The sequence below is a fragment of the Oreochromis niloticus genome, linkage group LG17, assembly GCF_001858045.2.
Source record: "Oreochromis niloticus isolate F11D_XX linkage group LG17, O_niloticus_UMD_NMBU, whole genome shotgun sequence".
Classification (NCBI taxonomy): Eukaryota; Metazoa; Chordata; class Actinopteri; order Cichliformes; family Cichlidae; genus Oreochromis; species Oreochromis niloticus.
Genome location: NC_031981.2, coordinates 19,097,228 through 19,124,973, shown reverse-complemented (window position 1 = coordinate 19,124,973; position 27,746 = coordinate 19,097,228). Strand labels below are relative to the sequence as shown.

The following is a 27,746-nucleotide window of genomic DNA, read 5'->3' as shown; positions in this document are numbered from 1 at the left end:
TGATTTGTTGCAGCAACACAAATGCTGCTTTTTCTTTGGAGTCGTAAGTAAAATTTTAACATTTGTTTTTTTATTCCATGCCTCTCTTTCCAGCCATCCCACCCACACACACTCCAGTGGATGCATCGGGGGGGATTTGGGGTTTATTATCTGCCCAAAAATAGTTTAATAACCACACAGGAGGACCTGGGAGTCCAACTAGCAGCCTTCTACAGAGTCCCAGAGTCAGGATGTCAGTAATGGGACATCATTCAGAGGATCCTTCATGGCTCAGCTTGTTCTGAAACATGCTACCATAGGTGTAGATTTAAGGGGATACTGAAGCTACTTCCAATGTTAGGAACTCATTTGAAAGAAGCAGGGGTATTCATTAGATCCCAGTCACACTGACCTGTAAAGACTGGTTGGCAACTCCCTGACCATCACCGGTTGCTAGGGAAAAATGTACATTCCTGGACCGACTACCTTAGGTAAGGCAGTCTCTAGGTGGAAACAGAGACCTCTGAAGGCAACATGGGACATCTCCATTCGGTAATGAAAACTTTTTCAATTTTCATTACTGCTTGTTGAGTAATCTGAATGTTTGCTGATAACTCGGCGTCTTCCACGGAAAGCACAGTCACTTGTGGGAGGTTTTTGGAGCAGCGCCCTTCTTTTGTGACCCCGTTTCACCTGGCAGCCTCCAGCAACCACTCACATACCAGCTGACGTCGGTGGGTGTAGTTGTTGGAGGTTGCTGTGCAGTCCGTAGACCTGTGTGACTGAGGCCTGAGGAAGACATTTCTAAGTGAGGCAACAACGCCTCTGACAGAGTTTTTGTTTTCTCCCAGAAAAATATGCTTATGAATTATGAGTTCTTTTGTGATCCCTGCCAAAGATAAACATGCACAGATGCTGTGTGTGTGTGTGTGTGTGTGTGTGTGTGTGTGTGTGTGTGTGTGTCTGTCATCATGGCACTGCTAGCGTCATGTGCACGCAGGCCATTTAATAGCTATTCAGGAGTTTTTCTTCCAGGTCTTCTTCAGAAAAAGAAGGACATTCCTTGGATCTGAGTTGTTATCAGTCAAAAACATCACAGTTTGAAACAAAATAAATTCTGAACTCAAAATGAAAAGCTCAGGTTAGTGAAAATGAAAACTGAATAGCAGAATAACAGAAATGAGCTCCTTGGTGGTCAAAGAGGCTTCCCCCTCTCTAGGTCTCTGCTGGGATAAAGCAATAAAAATGGACACTAACATCCACAGTGACATTTGAATAAGAAAACAGACGTCACGGTGATAAACATGTGGTGGAAAGATGGAGCCGTGACCAGCGCCAAAACCCACAACTGCTACTTTGATATGAACAGGAGGGAATTTTGTTTGGTGAGAATAAAATTAGATGGATTAGCGGATTAAAGGATTTGTTTGTGTCTGAATAATTTAAGTTTTTATTCAGTCACGAATTGAGATATTTTGCAGCACACAACCAAGAATTCCTCAGCTGTTTACCACTAAAACAACCTCAGTTTCGTGCTGTTGTATGTAAAAAGACAGTTTGTCTTCATCAGCGTTAGTGCTTGTGAGGGTTGAGGCGCTCTCTGCCGTCTGTTGCCTCGTGTAATTCCAGACTGACTCCATAATGTTGATCAGGGCTCTGTGGGGGCCGTCCATCTGTTTCAGGGCTCCTTGTTCTTCTCGAGGTTGAAGATCGTCCTTTAAAAGTCAGACTCACTCGGATGTTCAGGCTTGCTGTTCAGCTTGCTGTTCGGGCTCCTAACAGGAAGCTTCCTCCATTCAAATCTGTGGGAGAATCTGAGTTGGGTCAGTGGAGAGCAAAGCTGAAATCATCCAATGTCAGTTTGTCTTTGCATAGACTTGTTGTTTTTGTTTGTTGTTTTGTTATTTAGCAGAACTAGAGCTAAATAACAAGAGTGATAAAATATTAGCATTTCATTCACCAAAAGTGAAGGACAGACATTTTGGGTGGGTCGAACCACACAGCAAACAATATTAATTGCGAGATAATCCCATTCTCCATAGAGACCAAAGCCTCCTTTGTACCAAGCTGTAAAGTTGAACAGTGTAACATGCGTCTATGGGTGGGCACTGATTCAGTTTTGGAGCCAAACTCAAGTGGCCATGAATGAAACTGCAGTTTTTGGCTTAATTTTGTAGCTCCTGGTGTTGCTCCTCAGTGTAAAGTACAGTTTAAATTAACTGGTGCAGAAGAAATGTAAAGATTTTGGCAGTCTCCTGAGTAGGAGTCCTTCTTGTCTGGAAAATCTCTGGATTTTTTTTTTACCTAGCAACAGGGCCAAAGAGCCCTCAGAAACACTAACCTTTCAGTCATTTACTCAGTGACAAATCCTTTGAGGTTTTATGTTATTTGCTTATTTATTTTTCATCTCCTGATTCTCAGTGTGTTGCAGGAACTACTTCTATGGTTACAAATGAGATTTTAAGCTGGACGTTAATTCATCAACAGCAGTGTGAGTTAGCACTGTTTATTTTGTGTGTCAGCTATTCATGGAGAGTTTTCCTGTCTAGGCCTCTGTGCTTCCTCCAGCTTAGATTTTTAGTGTTATCGCTACATTATATACACACACACACACACACACACACACACACACACACACACACACACACACAGCCAGAGAGTGGGTATAATAGCTCTGGCCAAGCATAACAGGACAGTGCAGAGCCAGGTCCTAGTCATAACATCCCTACTGTACATGCTGTTCTGTTAGCTGTGTGTGTGTGTGTGTGTGTGTGTGTGTGTGTGTGTGTGTGTGTGTGTGTGTGTGTGTGCCCAGATAATGCACCATAACCTCATCTCACCTCTAACACACTTACACACCTCTCTTCCTTTTCTGAACTATAATTCTGACTCCCATCCTCACCTTGTCGTCTTATCTGCCCTTTTATATGCTCACTCTCTTTCTCTCGCTTTCTCTCTCTCTCTCACTCTCTCACACACACACACACACACACACACACACAGCCTCTCTCGTTCCCACACTGTGCAGAGGTGTAATCAGCACCTCATATTGTAACAAGAGATTAGAGCTGCTCAGCTAAAAATCACAATCTGCCCCGTCAGATAGCACAGCCTGGGTGAAACACACACACACACACACACACACACACACACACACACACACACACACACTATATTACAGAAAAGTGCTACCTGCAGCCCCTGTGATGAGCCTCTCCATAATTGTTGTCTTCTCTCATATTATCAAAGTCCTCAGCAGCTCTTCCGTGATTACCAGCACAGCTTCACCTGAAGGAGGCGTAATGATACCCTGCACTGACCTCCCTGCGCTGACCTCGGTCCCCCCTCAGCCAGACTCAGTGCAGGATGAAATCACTTTGTTCTTCAGCTCTCACTGCTGATCTTTCACAGTTGGTCTTATTCGCCTGTTCCTTCTTCTACTTAAAAAAAAAAAAAAAAAATCAGCTTCATGATTTTATATTGTTTAAATGTAGCAGCCGAGGTGCAGTTGGTTATCTCAACGAGTCAAGCGGGAGACCTTCTGCTTGTGCTCTGCCGAGGATTAGATGAAGCTGATTTCCCAGCCCGTTCTCATCCCTCGGGTGCCAATTAGTGCAGTTTTTGTTGAAGCCGCTGGCGTGGCTCGTTTACACACAAGGTGTCCTCCTGCTTCTGTGCACCTGGTGACGGCATTAGTGAGCAGGACCTGCCACTTCGATTTGTCAAAGAGCAGCGTTACTGTGACGATGGTGAGCGTTTTCACTCGAAACCTGATCTCTGCCTCAAGATCAATAAAGTAAATATTAAAAAACCTAATAAACCAACGTGCTTTTTTGTACTTAACATGAATACTTTTAAGGACCTAAACTTAACCAACAAGTGAAAGTAAAAAGTGCGTGGGGGGGCTTTCATGAATTCCTGGTACGAGACATTTTTGTGATTAGAAATATCACAGCAGCACGTATAAAGACAGAGTGGACTTATAGACGATCCCACTCAGACACATGAAGTTTAAAAACAGCTTCATGCAGCACAAGTCATTCGACTTCTTCCCGTAAACATTAGAAGTAAGTCACTAATTTTTCCTCGAAACACAAAGTTAAGAAGGCGCGCAGTTTTCCCTGGATGCTTTTGCGTTTGTCTGTGTTTGCGTGCATTTGCAGACGAGGAATGTTCTGGGTGTTCTGCAGTGCTGTAATTGTTTCCTCGTAGCTGTTTATATAGGGCACACATTGAGTATTAACACACACATCCTCAGGGCTGAGAGAGAGAGAGATGTAAACTAAAGGTCTCTCTGTCGCTGTCGAGCAGCTGCCTGTCACCGGCTGATACTGTAACAAGTGCTGCTGCTGCTTTACGCACAAAAACACACAGTAATACGTACGCTCTGTTACACAACGCAGGCTGCATTAACAGAAGCTTATGGTAGCTTTTTTTTTTCCATTTAAAACACTCTTTCTCTCTGCTGTTCCATCTACAAACATGGGGCACATTTGTTTAAGAAGAAGAAGAAAAATCCCTTTACGCTCCCACATCTAGGTGCTCATAGTCTGGCTGAGGAGCATTTAACTGCTAATAGCCTCTAAATTCAAACTGCATATTATTATTGTGGATTTCCCTGCTAACACCCTCTTATAATGAACTGGGTCACACACACTTATCGCGTGTGTGCGTGCATACACCTGTCCATGGGCTCATGCTTGCTTGAACTCACTGTACAGGTGTGTGTGTGTGTGTGTGTCAGAGAGAGAGAAAGAGAGAGTGTGTAACTTTTAATACCCTCTAATCCTCTCAATTTCCCCAGCTCTAAACCAGGGGCACACATTTTCTCTAGTGCCTGTGTGTGTGTGTGTGTGTGTGTGTGTGTGTGTGTGTGTGTGTGTTTGCCTGCACCTGCGCCTCCTATTGCTCAGCTATCTCCCCATTGACCCCAATAGTTTTGACTCGTCCTATTATGTTGAAATCAAAGCCTAACCGGTTTTCCTCAGTACAAAGGCATGCTTGTGCATTTCTGCTTTTGTGTGTTTGTGTTATCGTACCTGGGATTATTTTTGCTGCTGTAACTGTTGAAACTGCTATCATTTCCACTGTGACTGCACCAGTGAGCCGAGTGAAGCTCTGCTGTGGAAATTAGGTTTGATAAGACGAGAAAAAAAAAAGGTTTTGTTGTCTGTACTAAGGAGCTAAGTCATGTTCTAGACTATGTATAAAAGATGAATGTAGACGCACCTCTGAGAAGTAAAGCCAGTGGGACAAAAAGAAATATCTTAAACCTGTAATCTTTCTAATGGCCAGCAGGGGGCAGCTCTGCTGGCAGGAATGCTAAATCCTGCTGTTCCTCCGATGGCCACCAGAGGCTGGCTCCAAAGTTGAGTCAGTCCCCATAGACTCCAATGTTAAAATAACCATATTTCCAATTTCTTTAACAAAAGCTGAAAGTGTCGTTAAAGCTAGAGGCCTATTCCAGTTACTCTAACACATTTGTTTGCGCTTTTGGTGCCTATTGGTGTATTTTTTTTATGACGGCTCACTCTGCCGTTAATTCTCCTAACGGTTTGTCCCAGACATCCGTGCTCAAGTTTTGGTTCCTGAAATTGTTCGAGTTCATTAGTTTGATGAGATGAAATATCTGTGTTACACGTTTTACAGTTTATAGATGCAGCATTTCTATCGAAGCATGCTAGCCTTAGCTGATAACTTTAGTTCACTGTGGCTACATCCATCTTTTAAATCTCAAAGAGGGCGGCTGCTTGTATAGAAGTGTAAGAAAATGGTCCTCCTGCATCATTCACTAGCTTCAAGCATTGGAACAGCATAGTGTACTTTCAGTAATTTATGGCCCCATTTAGATTAAACTAGATAATAAAGCAATGTAGACTACATTGTGACTGGCAAGTCATTATACTGTATGAGCGCACAGTGTCCACAGACCTAGTATATATCTCATTAATGTAGCTATTGTATCTCTGCGGGTACTTTCCATCTTTGTTAAAGAGATTCTGGACTACTGTTGAAAGCCCTGAGCTTCCTGCAGCTTGATTTTAAACATTTGTTTTCCAGTCTGAATATAATTACAAACAGACACTAGCAACCAGAAACACACATCCTCACAGCTTTAGGGATTTCGGACCTCCTCAATGGCATATGCTGTACATTCGCACACACACCAGTTTGCTTTGATTTTGATCTGACGTGTCGCAAAGCATTTTGAAGCTGATAATTTTTCTTTGTTGATGCTTTTCCCCCCTATATTTAATACTGCATGTAGTCTTAACATCCACAAGACAAACTACATTTAAAATGTCTCAGTTTTTTCCACAGATTTACCTGATTTCTATTTGAGATGTCTGGGCTTTTTTGACAGTATTGTCCTCCTACGGCTTTCTATTGATTAATCAGCGTTTCCATGGTTTCCTTTACGTGGGTTCAGGCAGTTCAAACTGATTAAAAACCTACAAAAACTCAAACTCCAGTACTCAAATGAAAATAACCAGTCTGAAGTTTAGGATTATATTAAAAGTGTGCGAACTGAAGTCACTGTGTTGTATTGTGAGCTTAGAGCTGCTGATATTAAAACAAATAAACCTGAATGTTGCTCATAGCTACAATCCGAGATTCCTAGTGGAATCTGCAATGATATCAAGAGTCATTTGATTCCGCGTTAAAATCAAAAAAGTTCCTCAGTGGATCTGTAAATAGATGGGTCTTCTGGGAGAGAGGACTCAGAGGTGTCTAATGAGAGCTGGGTCTCCTTCAGTCAGACTGTCTCAAGCTCTTGTTAGGAGGTATAAAGGCCGACTTTCTAGGCTAGGTATCATTAGGGCTTATTTTCTGACATGTCCCAGAATGCACCCTTCACTACTTTAACACGGCAACTTAGCGGCAGCGTGATCTTCCTCTTTCACTGACTCTTCATTTCTTCTCCTTTAATCTCCCAGCAGCTCATAAACGCACCTTGATATGCAAGCTGCGCTTTACCTCTTTGTTGTCGTCCCCGAATATCCACTCTGTCTTCTTGCACAAACACACACACACACACACACACAGAGTAAGCCGTGTGTGTGTGTGTGTGTTGGCCTCGAGGTAGACGCTTCAGTTTATTATGTACAGTTTATAAGATGAAACACTGGAGGGTTCATGAGCTTCCATACATTATCTGTTTATCATCTCTAGCCCTGATTCTCTTCATCGCAGCTTGAGATCAGGCACATGGACGCTGTTGTCTCCAGTTAAATTAATCATTTGTTGGCTCACTTGAATAACTCGGCATGAGGTAAATGACCATATTTTATTTACGGGGGGGAAGAGAAAGTGTAAAGCCTAGTAAGCCCATCTAGAGGCTAAGCTGATAATAACACTTAAAAGACTGCATCGCCTACTTGGCCATACCTGTAATGTGATTTAAAATGTCCTAACATTTATCCTGTTAATGGTGTAAAGCAGACCTCTCTACAGAAGGAGCCGTGGGTTCTAAATAAGTTGCAGATCTTTTGTTTCCATGTAAACATATAAAATGTCCTTCAGATATCCAAAAACGAGCAGATGTTTGTGACAAACCCACAGAGACCTCTCTATGCTCAGCTCGATGGTGTGTTTGAGCATTTCCAATTGATGTTGTGGTTTTATAACAGTATAGTGCTTTGGTTGTCCATTAGTATCTCCCATTTATGACCAAGTAGCAAACAGAATCAGCAACTAACTGTTGAATATCGCAAAGAACTTCGCAGTGACAGAGTCGATGCGAAGAGACGATGGCTTGTATATAAAAGGTGGGCGTAGCCAGCATGATGTCATCTACTGGTTTGTGATTGATCGCAGTTTACCTTTATCTTTTCACCTTTCTAATTTACCAGTATTAGACTAAAATACATGTTTAGATTAGCCAGTGCAGTGTGAAGTTGTGAGGTAGAGCTGGTAAGTTTGGTTATAATTTGGTTTAGTGAGGTGCTTCCATAGACTCAAAGCTGAAGCACAGATTTCTGTTTGTAAAGTTAACCACACTCCCAGTTAGGCTTCAGCAGCAGCACTATTATAATCTGGTAGTTGTTAATTTTTTGCCTCAGGTTTGAAAATACACCAATGTCAGGTTTTGTTCTCTCTTACTTTAAACTAGAAATCTCCTGTGCTGTTTTATATTCTATACCCTTTGGTTTGACTGAATATAGTTTGGCAGGCCGGTCGCAGTGCTGTTTCACAGCGTGCCCTGTGTTTTATGTGTTGATAAGGCAGTTTGTACAGATGGAAAGCCTCGCAGTATAAACGCAGAACGCTCTTCTGGCTCACTCGTTCCTGTCCTCGCTGCCGCGAAGCTCCGCAGCCTTTCAGTCGGACACGACCAGCTGTGCACTGAGTGGACTGAACATCAGGCACATCTGCGTCACACTGAGTTACATTTCCTGCTCCATAATTCATGTCTCGGCTGTTTTTGTTGTGTATGCTGTCTATATAGCGCTTCCCTCACCATTTGCACTTCATAATTAAAAAGTGCATTGAATGGGAGAAGCTGAAGTGATACTCCACCCATCTTTTGGATTTAGTATAACCTTTAAAGCCGTCTATTTATGGTCTAGGGCTTGTTAATCAACAGTAAATAGCATCTGTGGTCAGGTTTAAATTGAATCAGGCTTTCATGACAAGAACATTTCTTTAACATATCCCTGAGGGGTTTTTTTTTTCTGGGTGGGGTGGTGGGGATTGTATGTCTCGTGCAGTATATTCCTTCACCCCGCTGTCATTTTCATCCTTCCCCCTCTCCCAAAAAAACAGCATAAAAAGACTTGATTTGAATTTAGAGAGACACTGCTGTACAGCCACAACTCACTGAGAGCACCCTGTAAGCCAGACTGAGCCGAAAACAAATCTGCATGCGATGTCTTTTCTTGTTTCTCTGCCTGACGCCTCAGTCAGTTCGTGTAGGTGTTGGATATGGATTACAGCCTAAAATAGATATGAACAGTCACCCAGGAAAAAAAAAACATGTGATCAGCAGTTTGCAATTGAGCATAAAGGCTGCAGTGTGCTCGGAAAGCGCCTTTGAAAGACTCACAGTTACAAGCTACTGTACACATAGAATAGGTCCCATTGAGTGGAGCTGATGCAGCTTTGTTACTGAAACAAAGAATTATAAAAATACAGGCATGACCCAGCTGTGCTAGTTCATTTAGTGAGAAATTAAAGTATTTATTACAAGTGTATTTTTTTCTAGTATAATAAAACTATGCCCTCTTATGAAAAGAACAGCCAATTCTGCTCCAACACCGTGACCACATACAGCCTACAGCCCACCAAACAAATACTTATTAAGTCATCAAATGTAGTTGAAAGATCTGACAGCACACCAGCACTTTAAGACTTGTAAAAGGGGCTTCCTGTGGGGAAATTAAAGAACACTGGAAGGACACTAGAAGGTGTGTGCTGTATCAGCCAAACCCATTAAAAAATGTGTATATTTTTCCAATATTTTGTTCCGTTGCATGAATGTTAATGTTTTCCTCTTTTCGTCATGCTCCATTTCTTCATAAAGTTTCATATGGTCATTTAAAATTAGATCCCTTAGTTATATTAGGCTGCAAATCCACTTTTTTATGATAAACAATCTGGAATCCAACCTCTGTTACACATTTGGACATGTATTACAGTTTTTTCTGTAATACATGTCCTCCACCTGGTCACGTTTTGCACACTAATATCTTGCGTCATTTAAAGGCACCAAATATGATGCAGTTTAAATAGTGTTTAATTTCAAGGCTGTGCTTTTTTAAGTGGTATGCAAAAAAGGCACTGTGATAATAAATAAAATTGTGAAAAGCAAAATGGCGTGGTATCATGATGAACCATATCATGACACCAGGCCCATCCCGCATCAATTATCAGACCCGAAGCCTGAAAGTTGCAGTTTGGCAGTTAAATGTGATCATATTCTTCTCAGGAGCTGCTGGAAATAAAACAGAGATACGAGAGAGCGAATGTTGGCCTTGAGTTGATCAGGTAGAGACAATCCTCTGTGTCTGCTTACATGCTACAGTGACATTGGTGGTTGGTGGTCACGGCACGGCCATAATTATTATTGTAACTGTGTGCAATGAACTCGGCATCTTGTTGACGACTGCTTTGAAGTCTGTGATTGGGGGTTAGTTAAGTAATTACATGCAATGTGTTGTAATAATCCAGTGATTAACTGATTAATCAGTGAAAAATGTAAATATGTTGTTGTCTACATATGCAGGAATTCACATGAACTACCTGCATTGACAATCCAGCCAAAACCTCAAAGAGTTAAAGCAGAAATTCAATAAAAAGAAATAGTGACGTGGTTGCAGCAGGACAGCGATTTAATGAAAATGCACTGATTTTTTTCTAGTCCCTTGCTCTATTAAAAACAACTTTTTTGTAAAAAAAAAAAAAAAGCTGTTGAAACTTCATGCAAATTAACTACAATACAGGTTAAAGTTGTGTTAAAAGAACTGCGTGGGAGAAATGTCCTCCTACTGTTTAAATTGTGCTCATTGTGGAGTCTGTTAAAAAGAGTAATGAAGGTAGAAGAGGACTTGGTGAAAGCCTTGACTGATGGGAATGAACATGTCCTTTATTCTTATAATTTTTGCCTTTTTTATCTTTTTGTTCTGACACTCACCCACACATTCAAGTCCAAAAGAAAAAATGAGGACATTTTTGACTGCTCCGTTTCTCCATTCTCAATATTTAAGGAGGTCTGGAACTGAGTTCCATGTAGCATTAAATGGTCTTAAGAAGTCTTGTGTTACTCACATCTGCAGATGGTGTGACATTTACGAGGCATGTCCAGAAACACACACAGAGACACACTGACTCCAGGAGGTCTCTGAGTGCTGCAGTGATAACAGAGCGAGCTTGGGCGCTGTGCATAAGGCGGCTGGTTGTCCAACAGGTTGAAATCCTTAACAATGGTTGCTCTGAATTTCTATGTCTGGATTTTAATGAGTGTGTGTGTGAGTGTGAGTGTGAGTGTGTGTGGCGCTGGCTTCCAGCAGCTCTCAACCTGGGAGGGAGAGTTATCTGTGTTTTAATCAGCACAGAACAGAGGGAGAAGGAGGGAAAGCTCTTCCTCTTTCTCCTTCTCTGGGTCTGTAATAAGGCTCCTTGCTCTAAATCCTTTAATCTGAGTAGGAATGAGGGCTATATCTCTGTCTTCTGGCTGCTCAGAACAATCTCTCCTTCTCTCTCTCTGTCTGCCTTTCACTCTCACACATATTTTCACCAAACCACTGCTGAAACAGAGCCTGCCTTGTTAATGGAGAGCCGACAGAGCTGCCTCTCCTCACTCTCACCCTTTCTTTTTGTTTATGTACATGTAGGTGAGTAAAGGTTAGCAGGAGCCGAGGAGCAGGAGTACAAAAGAGTATTTAAGAAAACCTCTAAAAGTTCTTTTAAGAAGTTGAGATAGTGCTTGGACAGGGTTCACACGCATGAGCAGAAACACATTCGAACCTCATCTGAGGCTTTGGCAGAGCTCTGTGTGTGCAGTCAGTACTAATTATTATTTTTTTATACGACTTTGGAGAGACAAGCCGTTTTTAATAAAGTGCTTTTGCGCTCCGTTTTCGCTCGATTTCTCCCTCTTTCGCTCTCCACGGACGAGACAGACGTTTAATTTTCAGCATGTGGGGAGAAGCAGTAAATCTGTGGGATTTGGTCCAGACATAATGACTCGACAGCAGGAGCTGCAGTCACGGAGGCTGCCCACCTCTGTTCAGCTGCACAGATATACTGTGTGACCATACATTAAAATCAACAACCTATTCTTTTCCATTTTTCCTCTCAAGTTAAACCTGAGGGTTTATTAATATTAGATCTGATCACAAAGCTCTTCCAAATGAAACTTGACCCCTTGCACCTTTTTTTTTCTACCTGTTTTATTAATGTCTCCATCCTCCATAAATAAGCTGCTGTTGAGCCATGCTGCTGATTAGTCTCATTACAAGGTGATTTATAATCCAATTCTCCAAATACCTCCTGGTTTTCTTGAAGAGATTATATCAAGGGGTTTTAATTTCCATTCAGGAAGTTGGACTATTAAATAAATCTTTTCATCACATGGCAATTATCAGCTTGTTGTTTGAATTAGCTCATAATGTGGTCACTCTGAGTAATGAGCACAGACCTGAGCAATGCTGCATTTATTTATTTCTTCTTCTCCTTTACCCAACCAGAACTCTTTAAACCTAAACCCGTCATTAAGTCATGTTTGTGAATTCAGGTAGCTGCATTTGCAGCATGAGTGCAGGCAAAGAGAATAATGAATGACAATTAGCCAAATCTTCATTACTGGTAGTACCAATTTTGGAATTATTCTCCCTTCATTTAGTGCAGTAAAAACACTTAATGTCTGATTACCTTTCAAGAAATATGACCACATAAAAGTCACCTTTTTATTATATAATATGGGCTATCAAGATTGGAGCAGATCTCCACTGAGGAGGAGGTTGGGGTGGATGGATGGCTTTTTTATATACTGTTCCAATCTTGGATGCCCCGTTTTAAACATGGTCAAAGCTTTGTTGTATGTGCAAGTTCTCACTTTGAACTACAAGCTCAGGCCTCAGATGGTTTCATCTACCCTCGGATGTGAATGTTTTCAAAGAAAGGGCTCATTTCAGGCACACTGTGAGCACTGACGTCTGATCCGACTGCCATTCAAACCTACTTGCAAGTGGCAGCCAGTCAGAATGTTTTTGTCCTTTACCCTCTTCTTCTTCCTGTTAAACGGGAGTTTTTCTTTCCTACTGTTGACAACTGCTTGCTCTTAGGGGGTTGTCTGATTGTTGGGGTTTTCTCCATTATCGGAGGGTCTTTACCTAACAATATAAGGTGCCTTGAGGGAAGTGTTGTGATTTGGTGCTATATAAATAAAATTTGACTGAGGCACAGAATAAAATTAAGGATTTTGTTTTTTAAACTGTGTATCATAGTATTCTACTCTAGTCGATTCTAATGTAATCAATCAGCAGTAGAAATCTGATTTTATAATTCTCTGAGTCAGTGAGACAGTATCGACAACCGGCCTCTCAGTCAAAGCGGCCTGGCCCTCATTTTAACCTGAACAAAATCCAGATGATGAGCTATTTAAACAAAATCATATCCTTTGTAGTTGCTATGTCGGGCTAAACTAGCTTTAGAGACACAAATGGATTTTTGTGTCTCCTGTAAACATGTTGACTTTTTCTGTTAAATTGGCCTATTTGACATGCGAGCCAGCCTCAAATGGCCATTTGAGCAATTACAGGTTTTCTAGCATGTCTGTCACCAAATGTGGAGTAATCTTCTATTGCAAGTTGTTTGATTGAGTCACTGGTCTTCTTTTGGAAAAAGAAAAAAAACCAACTGCATATATCAGATATTTAAGGTCTTCAGCAGGAAAATCAGGAAATAAAACACATAGTTGGTTGGTCTTTGTAAAGGATTTGTTGACAAAGAGCGAACCTTAATAAAGAAGGCACAAATGGTGCTGTCTCATCCTTCAGGTTGGATGACAGTATTTGTATTTAAACAAAAAGCTGGGAGTTATGTTAGTGGGGATTCATGCCATTTCAGCTAAAACCACAGTGACAGAGCACCTGGCAGGTTTTTGATCCAAGGCCGATTTCTTTTCTTCATGTTAACTGTGCCTTTAAAGCAACATCATCACGATCTGGAGTCGGTAAAGTCTACAGAGAACTTCAATCATTACATCTTAAGGACTTAGAAATGAGTTGCTGAGAGCTGTCTGGGTGCTCCGACAGTTATTCCCATGTGAGCCGAATGCAACTTTACACCAAACGGGATGAGGTGCACTGAATAAGTCCTCTGCGCTGTACGACACGAACATCCTTTAATTGCTTTGACAGAAACTCTGACAGGACAAAGCAGTGTGTTGATTTTTAAAGTCGCTGGAAGCGCCGCTTAGGGATAATTAAAGCAGGAGATGTGCCCGTTGGTATGCAGAGAAAACGCACACAAGGACACACGTGGTCTCATCAGTGTGTGTCATTGTCAGGTTAATGGGAGTGTACTGGGATAGAAAGTGGTTGTTAATCGCTCACTCCAATGCAGAGGACACAGCCACTAAATTACATTTGCATAACACAGAATTAAATCTGTGCGTGCGTTTACTGCCATGAAATGGGATCACTTTTTTTTTCTCTCACTTCTGTCTATAACAAACAGCTTTCAATGCATTGATGTGAAGTCATATTTATTTAAGGAGATTGATTTCCTTCCTTCCATGCAGTCCAAGGAGTTCACTTCATTTCAGAGTGCTGTGAAAATAAATTTGACTTGAAACTTTCTTTACATTGTTAACGCATCTGGGAGAATGTTTCTTTGCTTTTATTTTTCATTAAACTCGTGTTTTCCTGGTGAATTACAGATGTCACTGAGGTGCATTCAAATGCACGTGATTTGCTCAAGAGTTACCAAGAAAGGCTGAAATTAAAACGCCAAAAGTAGATCTGGATAACAAGCAACTTCTCTTCATGCCCCCCTTTATTTTCCTTTTTAAGATATTTCTGTGGAAATCTGCCTCTGACCCCTCACACTGCTGCAATTTAACCATGTCTAACTGACCCAGCTTTTGATCATCATTACTGTTGATTAACATGTCACCAGCTTCAACCCAGAAACTAGACAGCAGCTCCAGGAGTCCAAAGGTCCCAAGGCTGAAGATGGTCCTTCAGATTGGGCGCATGATCAACAGCATGCTTTTTGGAGGGTTTTAGACGTTCACAAGTTTGTGCGGTGGTTGTACTGCAACTTCTTTACCATATTAATAAAGACAGTAACGTCAGATATGTTTGAAAAGATCTGACTTGTATATCTGTTCATGCAATGCAAAATAAATTGGACTCTCTGAACCAAAAGTTGGACTTTTTGAAGTGGCCAGCTAGCATAGCTGTCACTTAGTTTAGCTTAAGTAAGAATACGTCAGCTTTGAATGGTTCCCTAAATCTGTTCAATAATTATTTAAAGTTGCACTGTATGTCAGTGTTAAATGTCACGGGATTGCAGACTGCATTTAGTTTAGTCCTGTTTTCTTATCCTTCACAATTTAAACGAATAAACCTTGCTAGGCAGGCCGCTGTAGGACAAACAACTCTGGCTGCCATTTATCTGTAGTGAGTGTAGGCTGTCATTCTGCTGTTTCCCAGCTGGAGTTTACATCTATTTACTTTGGAGGAGTCTCTGAAACTTTGTGAAAGGAGTCTGATATAGGTCGACGACTTGGTGAAACTCTGCTATAGTGAGGCGAGTTGTTGAGAATATCCTGACATTTTCTGTCCGTTAGTGCTGCTGTTAGCAGCTATTAGCTGCTGTTAGCGTTAATGAACCGGTCTTTGAAATGGATCCAACATGGTTGGCCTCGGACACTCCGTGAATAAACTCTCGTATGATGTAAGAATATAATCAAACCTTTTATTAGTGGGAAAGGGGGAAGTTTAGGACAGTCTATCCTAACATTAGCTGGCATAATGTTAGCTTATAACCAGCTGCTGTCATTTAGTTGGCTCCTCATCTCTTCGGAGACAAGACGGTGTCATGTCTAGTCTGGTGACGGTAAATAATTGCGACAGTCTTGGAAATAAATAAGCATTTCTGTGCATGTTTTTGTTTGTTTGAGCCCTGATTTCGCTTCGAGAAAGGAGACTTGAGGTGAGGAAGACGAATGATATTTTGTTAAAATGCCAGTTCTGTATATAGAGATTTTGGCGTTGTTTATGATCGCAGCATCCACCCCCCCTATTAAATTACCCCAAATGATTGTCCAATATGAACAAGCTATTGGCGGGAAGGAAAAACTCTGTTTTAACAGAGACAGTTCTGGCAGAACCAAACTTGGGGGGGGGTCGGCTATTTTCTGTAATGAGCTGGAAGATGAGGGAGAGAGAAGAGAAAAGCTTAGACTACAAACTAGAAACAGCTAAACTACAAGAGATTCTAGACAATAATACGCTAGACGAAAAATCGTTACAGTACATTGACTGCACTTCTTCCTGTTGTCATATTTGTCACTTAAGCAATAAGATATTTCAGTATGTGTCAGTACTGAGTAGTTTTCTTTGCAGTGAACCAGTTAATAGAGGCGTGCTCATTCGTGAGGCTCGCTTTCCTGTATCTGACTGCCTATCATTTGAGTGGCCTCACAGTCGGTCGTCTGTGTCTTTTATCACTCCTCTGACAGTCTGTCTTTTGTCTCTGCCCCGACACTGTTTGTTTCTGCTGTCTGTGTCACTGCCCTGCTGAGACGTTACCAAGTGGTACTACACAGACAAGAGTGTGTGTAGCTGTAACGCACTCAGCCTGCTTAATAACTGCTGACCCCTCCGACCTTCCATCATAAGACTAATCCTCCTCTCAAAGGTCACGTCATTAGAGGGTGTTATCCTGTCATGCTATAATGTCCACTTTAAGATTAATATAGAACACGGGCAGTAGTTTAATCTGCATCCTCGAAGCTTTAATTAACTCATTTTGTTGCTGAGCAGATTATTTTCCCAGTGTCCTTTTCCTTATTCCCCACCAATTGTACCGGTCGGTCAGTTCATCACTCACAATGTCTTGGAGGTTCCTTTTTTGGAATGATTATTTAACTGTTTTGCCTCTTCAAATGCTTTTAAAAACATTTCGAACATGTCTTTGTGCAACCCATAGATAAGCGGCACTTACCTTAGCACCAGAGTTGGCATATTGTTCAATTTGCAGGAAACGTGCAACCTTGCATTCTTATTTAGTTTTTTTGATAAATTTCATCAAACTGTCAAAGATTAAAATGTTAGACACGAAAACGCTAAAACTAGATTTTTCCAGAGACTGTTATTATTTTTAGATAAGCTTTAGTCAGCTTTAGTAACCTTTCCTTGCAATTTTGTGGACATATGGAGGTTGCTGTTGTCGAGGGGTTTTATTGAGTGTTTATGGACAAGAACCTAGCAATTCCAGTTGTATCTCATGTTTAACAGCAAAGCTGCAATTTGAACGTCTTATAAAACACATGCAAAGAGTTTTTAACCTCCTTCCCTCAAAAGTGTTCTGTTTTGGGGGGTTTTCTTGCAATAAAAATGGGCAAAGAATGTCTGCAGACACGGAGTCTGGAAGAAAGTAATGCCTTTTAGATTTTCAAAGTTTTGGTTTAAAACATGTACTTCACTCTCTTTTAACTTTGATTTTGGTCTCCATCAAGTGGAAACGAAAGGCTCAAAAAAACGCTTTTGGTCTGTAGGGGTAGTTTCCACTTTATAAGAACTGTACAATGGCTGAATATTTTTAAAACTCGACCATGTTGATGAGCGTGGCCAGTTTAATTGATGGTGTGCGGACACGGGGATCTGGAGCTTATTTTGACCTTTCTATCATGGTTGGAGCTTTTCTACCTAAGTTTCTTACTGGGCACTGGTTAGCAGATATTTGTGTCTTTGTATCACCTGCACAGTTTATGAATGGAGCTTGCTAGCATTAGGTGACGACTCAGTACTCCATCCTCTCCTCCAAATAGAAATCCAAAAAACTTACATGGCGTCAAACAAATGGCTGCTGAATGTGGTGTCCAAAACCAGTGGGTGATGTTGTGGTGGCTACATCAATCTTTTATATACAGGTATAAGTTGGGGTAACACGTAGTGACTATGAAGGGGAACAGTCATTTAGTTCAAGCCTACCAGTGTTTTGAAGGTTAGCTGGAAGTGAGCTCTCCCTTCAGCATTTGTTTATATTTACTGCACATTTTATATCATGTCTGTAAGTTTCCCTCTGGTATAGTCACATATTTTCTTTTTCAAACCCATCTTTTTGGGATGACTCGGACGTCTAGGCAGCATATGTAGTGCTAATACAGCAATACTCTCCATTGCTTTCAGTACACCTGGCGCCTCCTCAAGAGCCTCTTCAAAAGCAACTCTGATACCTCTGCTCCTCTCGGTCTCTGTTTGTATCTCTGCAGTATAAATTGTATGATGTACCTGTGGACTCTGGGAATGGTAAAGGAGATTGTGTGTGTGTGTGTGTGTGTGTGTGTGTGTGTGTGTGTGTGGGACTGTGTTGGTGATAGATGAGGTATAGCGACTGTGTGTGTTCTATCCTCTTCTGCCTTTTAGTTTTATGCTTACTTTGTCTCAGCCATGCTCTCCTTCAGGCTTCTTCATTACCACCAATAAGAACTCCATTTCCCCCGGGCTCCGCCAATCATAGCACTCATATCCCCTCTAGGCCCGGCCAATCAGCTCCAATGTTCCTGCAGCCCGATGTCATGAATGGCTAATGTCGCCCGGCAGTGGGCATGAATGTAAATGAGACCACATTGGGGCGTTTTGAAATCAGAGAAGATTCCTCTCATAAACAAGAAAACTGCTGGTACCATAACTTTCCAGCACACTAATGTGAAAGTAAGATGGAAAAAAATAAGATGTCATCTGATACTGCAGATATCCAGCCAAGTTAAGAGCCATGTCTAAATGTCAGCCCCACACCTGCGAGCATACAGACTGAAGGATGGATCTGGATACAGTAGCAGGGATGCACTAATGCAGGTACAAAAGGTGATAAATTGCTGCTTTTCTGGAATCACCTAATGTATATTAACAGGAGGAAATAGTGACTGGGTATCATGATATGTGCAAAATACAAACACTGAATAACAGTGCTAATTTTCAGCTCTTTTACAGCTGACTTGATAAACAGTTCTGGGAATCTGAGATCCTTCTATTCCTGGAGAAAGGTGCAGCATATTTGAAAAGGTTTCCATCCCAGCTGGGCTCTGACTCGGAGATCCAACATCTGTAAAATATTACAAGAGCTCAGCCAATGTTGGTTTGGATTTCTGCACATTTATACGGGACTTAAAGGTGGATAACTTCATCTAAAATGAGTTATTTTTACATTCTCTGGAAATTCCCGGCATTTTCAGTGATATTCCATCAACACAACCCATCAGGATCAGTTACCTGGCCATAGTTGGAACCTCTTAGCTTATGAAAACAGTTATATAATTCTTCTGGAGAGAGTTTGATCATTTTCAGACAGTGAAGCAGATTTTTGATCTTATGTCTATGGTTTATTGCCCCAAGCAATCATTGTACTTACTTTACAGTCTTTAGCTCCAAGCTAGCTAGCAATGACTTCATGGACTGTTTCTCTGTGGGTTTTACTCAACCTGTAGCTAAACTTAACACTTGTTTCTTATCTTCACCTTAGCTCCAGGGCAAGTCATATTCATTAGGCCAAGCAGCAGATTTAAACGTTTTCAGTTTCAGCCCTCGCAATCATACCAGCTTGGTTTGTGGGCAGTCAGGGCAACTCTAGAACTGGCTTGTCTGAACATAACTTAAGACTTGGGATGTCTCCAAAATAATGCAAAACCCTGTAATATACACAGATGGTATAGTTTAAAAGATGCCCCCCCTCCCAGCAACCCTGTGATTTAGTTTTAGTTGGTTTCCTACAGGGTCGGGAATCTGTACTACCAAAAGATCAAATTCTTTAACAATTTCTGAACTAAAGTCTTTAAGGAGCCACAAAACACATTTAAGCCTAATAATGAAGGTGCCGCTGTCGGCAATAAGCGATTTATGAGTTTTTTGGTGACTCTGACCATTTTTAAATTTCTAAAGTCTTGTGGATGATTGTAAAAAAATAAATAAAAATGGGACAGTTAATTGTCCTACCTCATAAATGGGTCTTTCAGGAAGTTATTACATACCTAAGCACAACTGGTCTTTTACTGACAATAACTCTAGTCATCTAGGATTCTTGTCAAAGCCACAGAGAGCCACTAGAGACAGGAAAAAAGGGCCATGTTTTGGCTCATCAGCCACAGGTTTGCAGCCCTTTTTCTTGGCCTTTATTTTAGCAGTGCTGGTGGCTTGGATGCTTCAGATTATTTTTTGCAGATTTACTCAAAAATGATTCTTCTTTCAGCTGCTTTGTCATCTTGCACTGAGTACAGTTAGCTCTGGTTAAATTGCCTTTACACTGTTAAATAGAACTTTTGCAGCATTGCAACATTTCAGAGAAAAACCTAAAAAATTTTCTTGAGACTGGACGATCGGGTGCCTCTCCAAGAATGTTATACAATGTTCTTGGATCACAAACTTAATGGAAACCAGACTGTCACATATTAAATGTTTTTTGAGGTGAAATGTTAGCCAGGCACAAACCCACATGTGGACAGGCAGGCAGGTTAAAGTACAAACACTCAGTGAGAAAGACAAACCGACAGACAGAGCCATAGATGGCGTTTCACACCAGGTTAATCCCTCGGGATCTCGTGTGTCAGAACACCGGTTTTGTTTGAACTCGTTCCCGCGGGTAAAGATGTAAAGACAGAGAGCAGGAGAGCGAAACAATGTGAATTATAAAGAGCAGCTAGAAAGAGAAAAGCTTAGAGAGGTTAGACAGAAGGAGAAAATCAGTCAGGCTTTATTCCCCTGGCTGGAGCTTCGGCAGACATTCCTGGATTTAGTTTCACTCCAAACTTTTTAGCAGAGGGGTCAGTGCTCAAGACTTTTACAAAGTATGCACCCAGGATTTTAATGAGTCACATACTGCTGTTCGCTTCCTTATTAGTGTGTATGTGTGTGTCCTGGTCTTCGATTTTTATCACTGCATTTGCATTTAATCCCATTGTTGGTAATTCCAGTTTTCAGTCTAATGCATCGTGCTGGTACTACAACGGAGGCAGTTGTAACACTAAATTTAAGCAGACCTTTTACTGAATACATTAATTCCTGAATTCTGTTAACCCAGATATGTCAGACCTTTAATCTGACTCCCGCCAGATGGATACAGGCGTGCTACAGATGGAAATAAATGAGTGGAGGAACTTGAGGAGGGCTGATGCTTTTGCACAGGTGCACTGCATAAAACAATCAGCCGGTTAGCATCCTTCTCACAAGGGCTGCGTCTAACAATGGTTTTCATCCTCAATTAACTGGGTGATTATTTTCTCAGTTAATCATTGTCTATAAGACTTTATAGGAATGGCTTTAAATGCTTGAAGTTACCGAGACCCAAGGTGCTGTGTTCAGGTTATTTTACAGTGGTGATTAGACAGAAGGGGGAAGTTGGTGAAACCAGAGTTAATATGAAAAATTACTGCTGTGGTCAGTATTACTTATCTAAACAATGGACCTAATCACTGTATCTCCCCTGATTGTGATGAGCCCACACAAGATTATTGTCAACCATGTAATTTTAGTGTCTTTTAGCTCATTTTGCAGTTTCTTTGCCTGCAACCTAATTCTGTCATCACTCTAATCAGGATCATTTTTGGCTACCATGTGCATACAGTGGAATATTTAGCATCTAAAGAGCCAGATATTTTCCTCAGCAGTTGGTAGAGAACAAAAATTGAGTTGTAAGATGGCCCATGTTGTAGTATTTGTCTTTTTAGCTTGTTTCTTTTGCCTTGGAGACCAGGTTCACTTGATGTCATATGCAGAAACATTTAAAGTAATAAGCTGAATGTCATGTGCAGGTATCCTGGATAAAACCGTCAACCACATGAGAGTAATCTGACTATTATCATTCCCAGGTATTGCTGTTTATTCAGTGACGTACACACGTGATGTGTCAAACGCCACGTCTCGCTCCTATTTTGTCTCCTATATGTTTAAATATGATGTAAACCCATTTGTGTCATATTTAAACTCACTGGGTTCTTTTAACCTCAATTTTTCAATGTTAAAAATTCATAACCTTAAACAAATAAGTCATTAGTTCCTAAAGATGACTAACCACAGACATGGGTTTATGTATATAAAATACAACTGAATGAGTGAGTTGAGCTGTGTTGGACAATATGTGGCCTGAGGCCTGGAACCCAGCCGCCTCTGTCCATCCCACAGGGCCAGGAATGAGATAAAGTCGAGTCTGTCAGGGGTGCGTTTCATCTGTGACACATGCTATGGATGATATCAGATAATTGGCAACATGTAAGCTAATTTATATGACGCCATCGAGTTATTTCTTCAGGTAATATTTTCACTGTGAGTTAAGTGAGTTGTCTGTTTCCTCACTCTGTCTAAGCCCTCTGTGTCTCAAATCTCCTGTGGTCACTAGATACAGAGGTACTTCCTCAGACTGGTTGGCGAGTGGTTGCTGGCTGTCGCTGAGTGAAATCAGTTTGAACAAGGATGCGCCCCCATTAACTTCCTTTTTGCCAACTGCTGTGGCTGCTAGCAGACTGCTGTGGTCACGCATAGTTTGTATGAACATCGCCGAGTGGTAGTAAAACTAAAAACTGCTCATTTACCTACCAGTTTTTGTCTCGTTGACACACTTTTGGGCGTCCTGAATCATTCAGTCTGAATGAGGAAGCAGTGAGCATCCTTCTCAGTTTTCAGCTTTGTCAGTTCCCTCCGTTCAACAGCTACCATGCTTTAAAACATCTTTAAAAATAGGCTTCATAGACACCGGTGATGTCAACGCTGATCTTTATGAATATGTGTTTTTATTGTGGTCCGCTTTAAATGGAAAAAAAAAGAAGCTTTTCACCCAAGACAACTACACATCTAAAAGTCAAGCTGGTTCTCACAAGAACAAGAGCAGACGCACAGAAACACACACACTCAGTTTATTCCTGAGCTGACACCAGTCAGGGTTAAAGAACCAGAGCAGGAGGATGAAAGAGAGGAAATACTGCAGAGAGAAAAGAAAGGGGCAAGATGGCTGGCAGAGCACAGAGGCTGCTCCTGAGCGGAGCCAGAGATGATTTTTTTTTCTCCTTTGATGTGGCAGATGCACACATCCATAACAGGCCTTCTGAGCGAGAGGAGAAGGTGAATATACCTGTCGCCTTTATCCCTTCTTACAGAGCTGGGCACCTTGGAGATGTGAAATTTAATGAGAGAGGCGGCCACATGACAGCGACACAGAGGCAGGGTTAACGTGGAGGCAAAGGGTGGTAAAAACACAGACGAGTAGGTGTTGACCCGCACCCTCGTTTGGCGGTATAACCACATTCGCTAACAAGCACATTTTAAAGGCTCAAAGCAGAAATAGGAGGGATAAGAAGCTTGTTTATAGTTCACTGTAGAATTTAACCTTTTGACTATTGTAGAGCTGAAAGAGCTGCATAATAATCAGCCCTTAAGTTTGCATCTCTTTAAATGTGTGAAAACTGAGAATAATGATGTCCAGCCAAATTAAATCTGCCAGTCAGCCGGCAGCGCAATCTTTTCAGTTTAACAAACAACCCTTTATAGATCTCAACCAAACTTTGGCCTTCTTTTTCTGAGCTTTTTTTCTTTTACTCCTTATGTTTGTTTTGGTACAAGAACAACGGGAGACTTTGTGTTTTCATGCATCCAGGGGTGCAGGACTCTGGTTTTGGGTCCATTTTATTTGGTTTTATTTCCATGTGTCTGTTTTCTTACATTTCCCTGACTTTGGCCAATGACAGGTATTTTCAGTATCAGTCATTTGATTATTAAGAGGCTGTAAATTACTAAGGTTACTGTGGGTATTCAGAATCTGCATAGAAGATAGCGACTTGTCTGCAGACGCTTGCCAACTACTCACTGAGGGTTACCAGGACTGTGAAAAGCCCGGATGCAAACAGAAACGGGAGAACCTTTCGACTACTATGGCTACTATAGTAGCTACTATAGCTACTAGTTATATATATTACTTTGTTAGAGTTATTCGATACTATGTCTTGCACTATCCTACTGTATATTACTGTACACTACTATTCTTATTGTATATATTGTATATCTTATATCTTATTCATCTGTTCCTCTGTCTCTCCTGCTGCTTTGAGCATGTACATGACAAAAGAATTTCCCTCGGGATAAATAAAGTTCTTCTTATTCTTATTCTTATTCTTATATGTCATTTTAATGTTAAATGGCCCCTAGTGGCCATCTGAAGAAGTGTATGTGGTCTGAGGGTCTCAACATCTTGTGGTGGAGGAACTTGTGTTACCCTGGAAACACAGAAAAACTGAGTATTTTAAGCCAATTCTTCACTTTTCTTAACACTATCCCTTTATTTTTAGTACCTGAACCAGATCAAGTGAGAGTAAATGCCTGTGCCACCCCCGCCTCCCTCTCCAAACCCTGATATGATGATTTAGTTTGAGGACTTGTTGAAATATTCACATTTTCCAAAAAAAGGTTTCAAACCTTTGGTAAGCACTGTTCTCGAGTAGCTGTGTGTGTGTGTATGTGTGTGTGTTCCCAGCGTTTTCTCCTCTCTAGCACTTCTCTAAACTCTGCACTGCAGCCATTAGACTACCTGACTCTTGATATCTGAGGACGGGTAATTTGGGAGAGCAGGTGGGTAGCGAGATAAGTCTTTTCACGCTAATAAATCCCTTTGCAGTGAACCGACCTGAAGTGAATTCAATTAGCAGGGAGCAGAAACACAGGGGATGCACCAGTCAATTGACCACCAATCAGAACTATCTGATTCCTGCTGTAAAAGCAGCAGTTGGCCAGTAAAATACCAGATAATGAAAGCAAAAACTAAATAACCATGATGCGACACTAAGCGTTTTGATTTATGTGAGCGGGGGAGGCAGAGACGAGGCCTCGTTAATTAGAAAGATTTTTGTGAGGTGCCCGCTAAAATTCAGAGGGAAGAAAGTGATGAAGATGATTTCAGCTGATGTGAAGCACTTGTGGAGAACCTGAAAGTCGCACCTCTGGACATCTGCACAGGTTTAGAGCAGAAAGACGTTACAGTGAGCGTGGTGTTGCTGAAAACTAGAGCCTTGTTTTACAGCCACAGGCCACAGCTATAATTAAACACACCCATCTAGACTAATGGAAGGAGAATCTCAGTGTGTCAGACAACTAATTGCTACACTCAGTCTCTCTTTCTCTCTCTCTCTCACACACACACACACACACACACACACACACACACACACACACACACACACACACACACTTCTTTTGTCTTTGCTAATCTAATCTGGCTCAGCAACTCTCACTTTGAGTTCGTTACCTCCACCTTCTCCTCCTCCTCCTCCCCCAGCTCTCCCACCCCTCTCCTCTTCCTCCTGTAAAGGATGTTCTGGGTTTAATGAGAAGCTCCTCATTATTTCTTTGCATCTCTCTTTGCTCTCAGCGTTCATTCTTTTCTCCTTGAGTTTGTGCTGCTGTTGGTGCTGCTCTGCAATGTCAGAGTGCCGTTAAAGACTCTGCTTTGTTTAGAGGACGAGCACTATTCCCAGTGTCTCCACGGATTCAAGTTCACTGGGTTCGTTGTCAGGAATGTTTGTTGGAGAAAGACAGTTGAACAGGGCTTTTATGAAGCGGTCTTAAATAATATTTAATATCACAAAAATGAAAAATCTTGATATATTTTTGTGATATTAAACATCCATGTCCAAAGATACTCCATAAATAAAAGGAAAAGTGTTACTCAAAATGGAGTTAACCTGCCAATTCACTGGTTACCAGTCGGCTGACAGTCGGCTCAATTCAGTTCCAGTCCTAACACTGAGGTCAAGGTCCTGTGTTTGAATCCGTCGGCCATGTAGAGCCTGCATGTTTCCCCCACCCCCGTGCATGCATGAGCTCCCTGGGGCACCGCGACCATCACCACAGTGCAAAGACATGCATGCTAGTTTAAGCCGTGATTATAACTTGGCTCTCCATGTAAAAACATGAAACTATAATGAAAAATCAGTGTGCAGGTAAAATCTGGGTTTAAAAAAAAACGCTTTTGCCTGGTGTAAATATTGCAAGCAGTTGATAATAATGGAGATGGAGAAGCAGCAGTCAGGAGGAGTGATGGAGTGAGTGGGGGGCAGTGCTAATTACCCTATTCAGGAGTCTGACGGCCTGTGGGTAGAAGCTATTTGTGAGGGTTTTTTGTGCTTGATTTCAGACTTGTGTAGTGCTTACCTGAGGGCAGGAGTGTGAATAGGTTTCTCTCTGCTTGCTGCCAGGCTGTCTTGTTACCACTCATCAGTCCTTCCGGGCATTTCGTTGTGTCCTCCACATATTTTGGAGTGTTTTTTTGGATTTTGCCATTTGCCTGCTTCTTGCCTTCACCTTTCTGTGTTTGACCCCAGCATTGATTAAAGATTTTATTTTGGACTTCTAACCCTGCCTCTGTTTGTCCAGCGTTTTTGGCCTACCTGTGACATTTTAGTGAGAGCGTTAAAAGCCAGGTCAAAAGAATCATCTATGTGCTGTTTGTTGATCAGAGTTGTGATTTAAGTATAAAAGAATACATTTTTGTAGGACCTTGTAAAACTTCGCTGCCAATAATTCCTTTATGAAGGTCAGCTAATAAAAATTAGGAAAAATGACCATTTGAAATAAATGTTTTCTGTCTCTTCTGTTTTTGTCCCAGACACGATGGAGCGGTGGTGGGCGTGGTGTTTTGCCCTAGTCTTCGTGGCGGCTCTTTGCTTGAGGCCCTCCCACGGCGAGAACGCAGTGTTCTCCTCCGAAACTTTGATAAACAACGTGGTGGCTGATCCCCACACGGGCCGGCTGTACATCGGCGCCGTTAACGCAATTTACCAGCTGAACTCTGACCTTATCCTCGAGTCTCAAGCCAAAACGGGCCCGAAGAAGGACAACCGGCAGTGCACGCCGCCCGTCAACGACGCCTGCGAGGAGGCCGTGGAAACCAGCAACCACAACAAGCTGCTGCTGGTGCACGGGACCAAAGACGTGCTGGTGGTGTGCGGCAGCCTCTTCAGAGGCATCTGCTCGCTGCGCAACCTGAGCAAGGTGGACCACCAGCTGTACTTCAGCGACAACAAAGGGGAGAAGTCTTACGTGGCGAGCGCCGAGGAGGGCGTCTCTGTGGTGGGAGTGATGTCGTATTACACAGGGGAGAAAGACAACTTGACAGTGTTTCTGGTGAGGATGGAAAAACACACGTTTGCGCACACATGGAAAGTTCACATTATTTCCTGCAGTAAATAAAAAATAATAATTCAGATGATCTCCACCATCTGTGATACTGTGTGAACAAACACAATAAAACTGCAGTTTGTAGAGAAATTAAATTGGCAGCCATATGGGAAATGAGCTCTCTTGTCAGTTATCTTTAAGTGTTTTTCATTTTATTTATGCAGCGTCGGAGAATTGGCCTTTAAAAGATGGTTTATGATGTTATGTCTTCCACTGAGTTTTCCCTTCCATTCCAAACATGCATATAGACGCTTTTAATGGTTCTTCTAATCAAATCAAATGTATTTTTCCCCTCTTGACGGCTCTCTGTTTGCTGGAGTGAGAGGAGGACGGGTTGTATTTCTCAGCAGAAGGATGCACTTTAAATGCATTTACCAATATATTTTCATCCTATAAAGATGAATGTGTGATCGATGTGCACATCCAGTGGACACAAACAAAGAAATGCAGTCAAATACTCTCCACTTGATGAATATAGGTCTGGTATTCACTTTCTTTGGCTTCTTGTTGCTCCATCCTCCTCACGAGCCAGCTGCTTGATCCATTGTTAAGGTAAATCTACTGTTAAGTGCAGGTTCTCAGAGTCACAAAGAGCAAACTGTAAGTAAAGATGCAAATAAATCAGCTGCCTAATGTTTCCTGCGCCTTTTTTTTCTTCACTGCATGAATTTATGGGCCATGCCACACCAGCGTGAAGATGGCTAAAGTGAGGAGCCACTCCGATGCCTTTCTTTGATTTATGAATGTAGCATTTTTTTGTGGAATGTGGAAAAAAATACATATTTTTTGAAACTGGGCTTATTTTTCTTAAGATATTTCAGGCTCTTCATCATCTGTTCTGTAAATGGATGGTTCATTATATGTTCCAGGCATAAATCTGTT

At 41.6% G+C, this 27,746-nt stretch overlaps 1 protein-coding gene and 1 long non-coding RNA gene across 3 annotated transcripts in view; one reads left to right on the top strand and one right to left on the bottom strand.

The window, feature by feature from the left end:
* plxnb2a.1 (plexin b2a, tandem duplicate 1) overlaps positions 1–27,746 on the top strand; it is a 224,714-nt gene that overhangs the window by 130,757 nt on the left and 66,211 nt on the right. The window contains exon 4 of the mRNA XM_003448113.5: positions 26,293–26,810. Within this exon, the coding sequence (XP_003448161.1) occupies positions 26,298–26,810 (513 nt within the window). The 5' untranslated portion in view covers positions 26,293–26,297. The remainder of the gene's footprint in view (positions 1–26,292; positions 26,811–27,746) is intronic.
* LOC112842634 (uncharacterized) lies at positions 949–6,502 on the bottom strand. Of its 2 annotated transcripts, none has more exons than XR_003214502.1 (4): positions 6,307–6,502; positions 5,019–5,097; positions 3,172–3,416; positions 949–1,793 (listed from the first exon to the last, which is right to left on the bottom strand). It is a non-coding gene; the product is annotated as an uncharacterized LOC112842634 (long non-coding RNA). The 2 variants fall into 2 exon arrangements; XR_003214501.1 differs by having other exon boundaries at positions 949–1,781.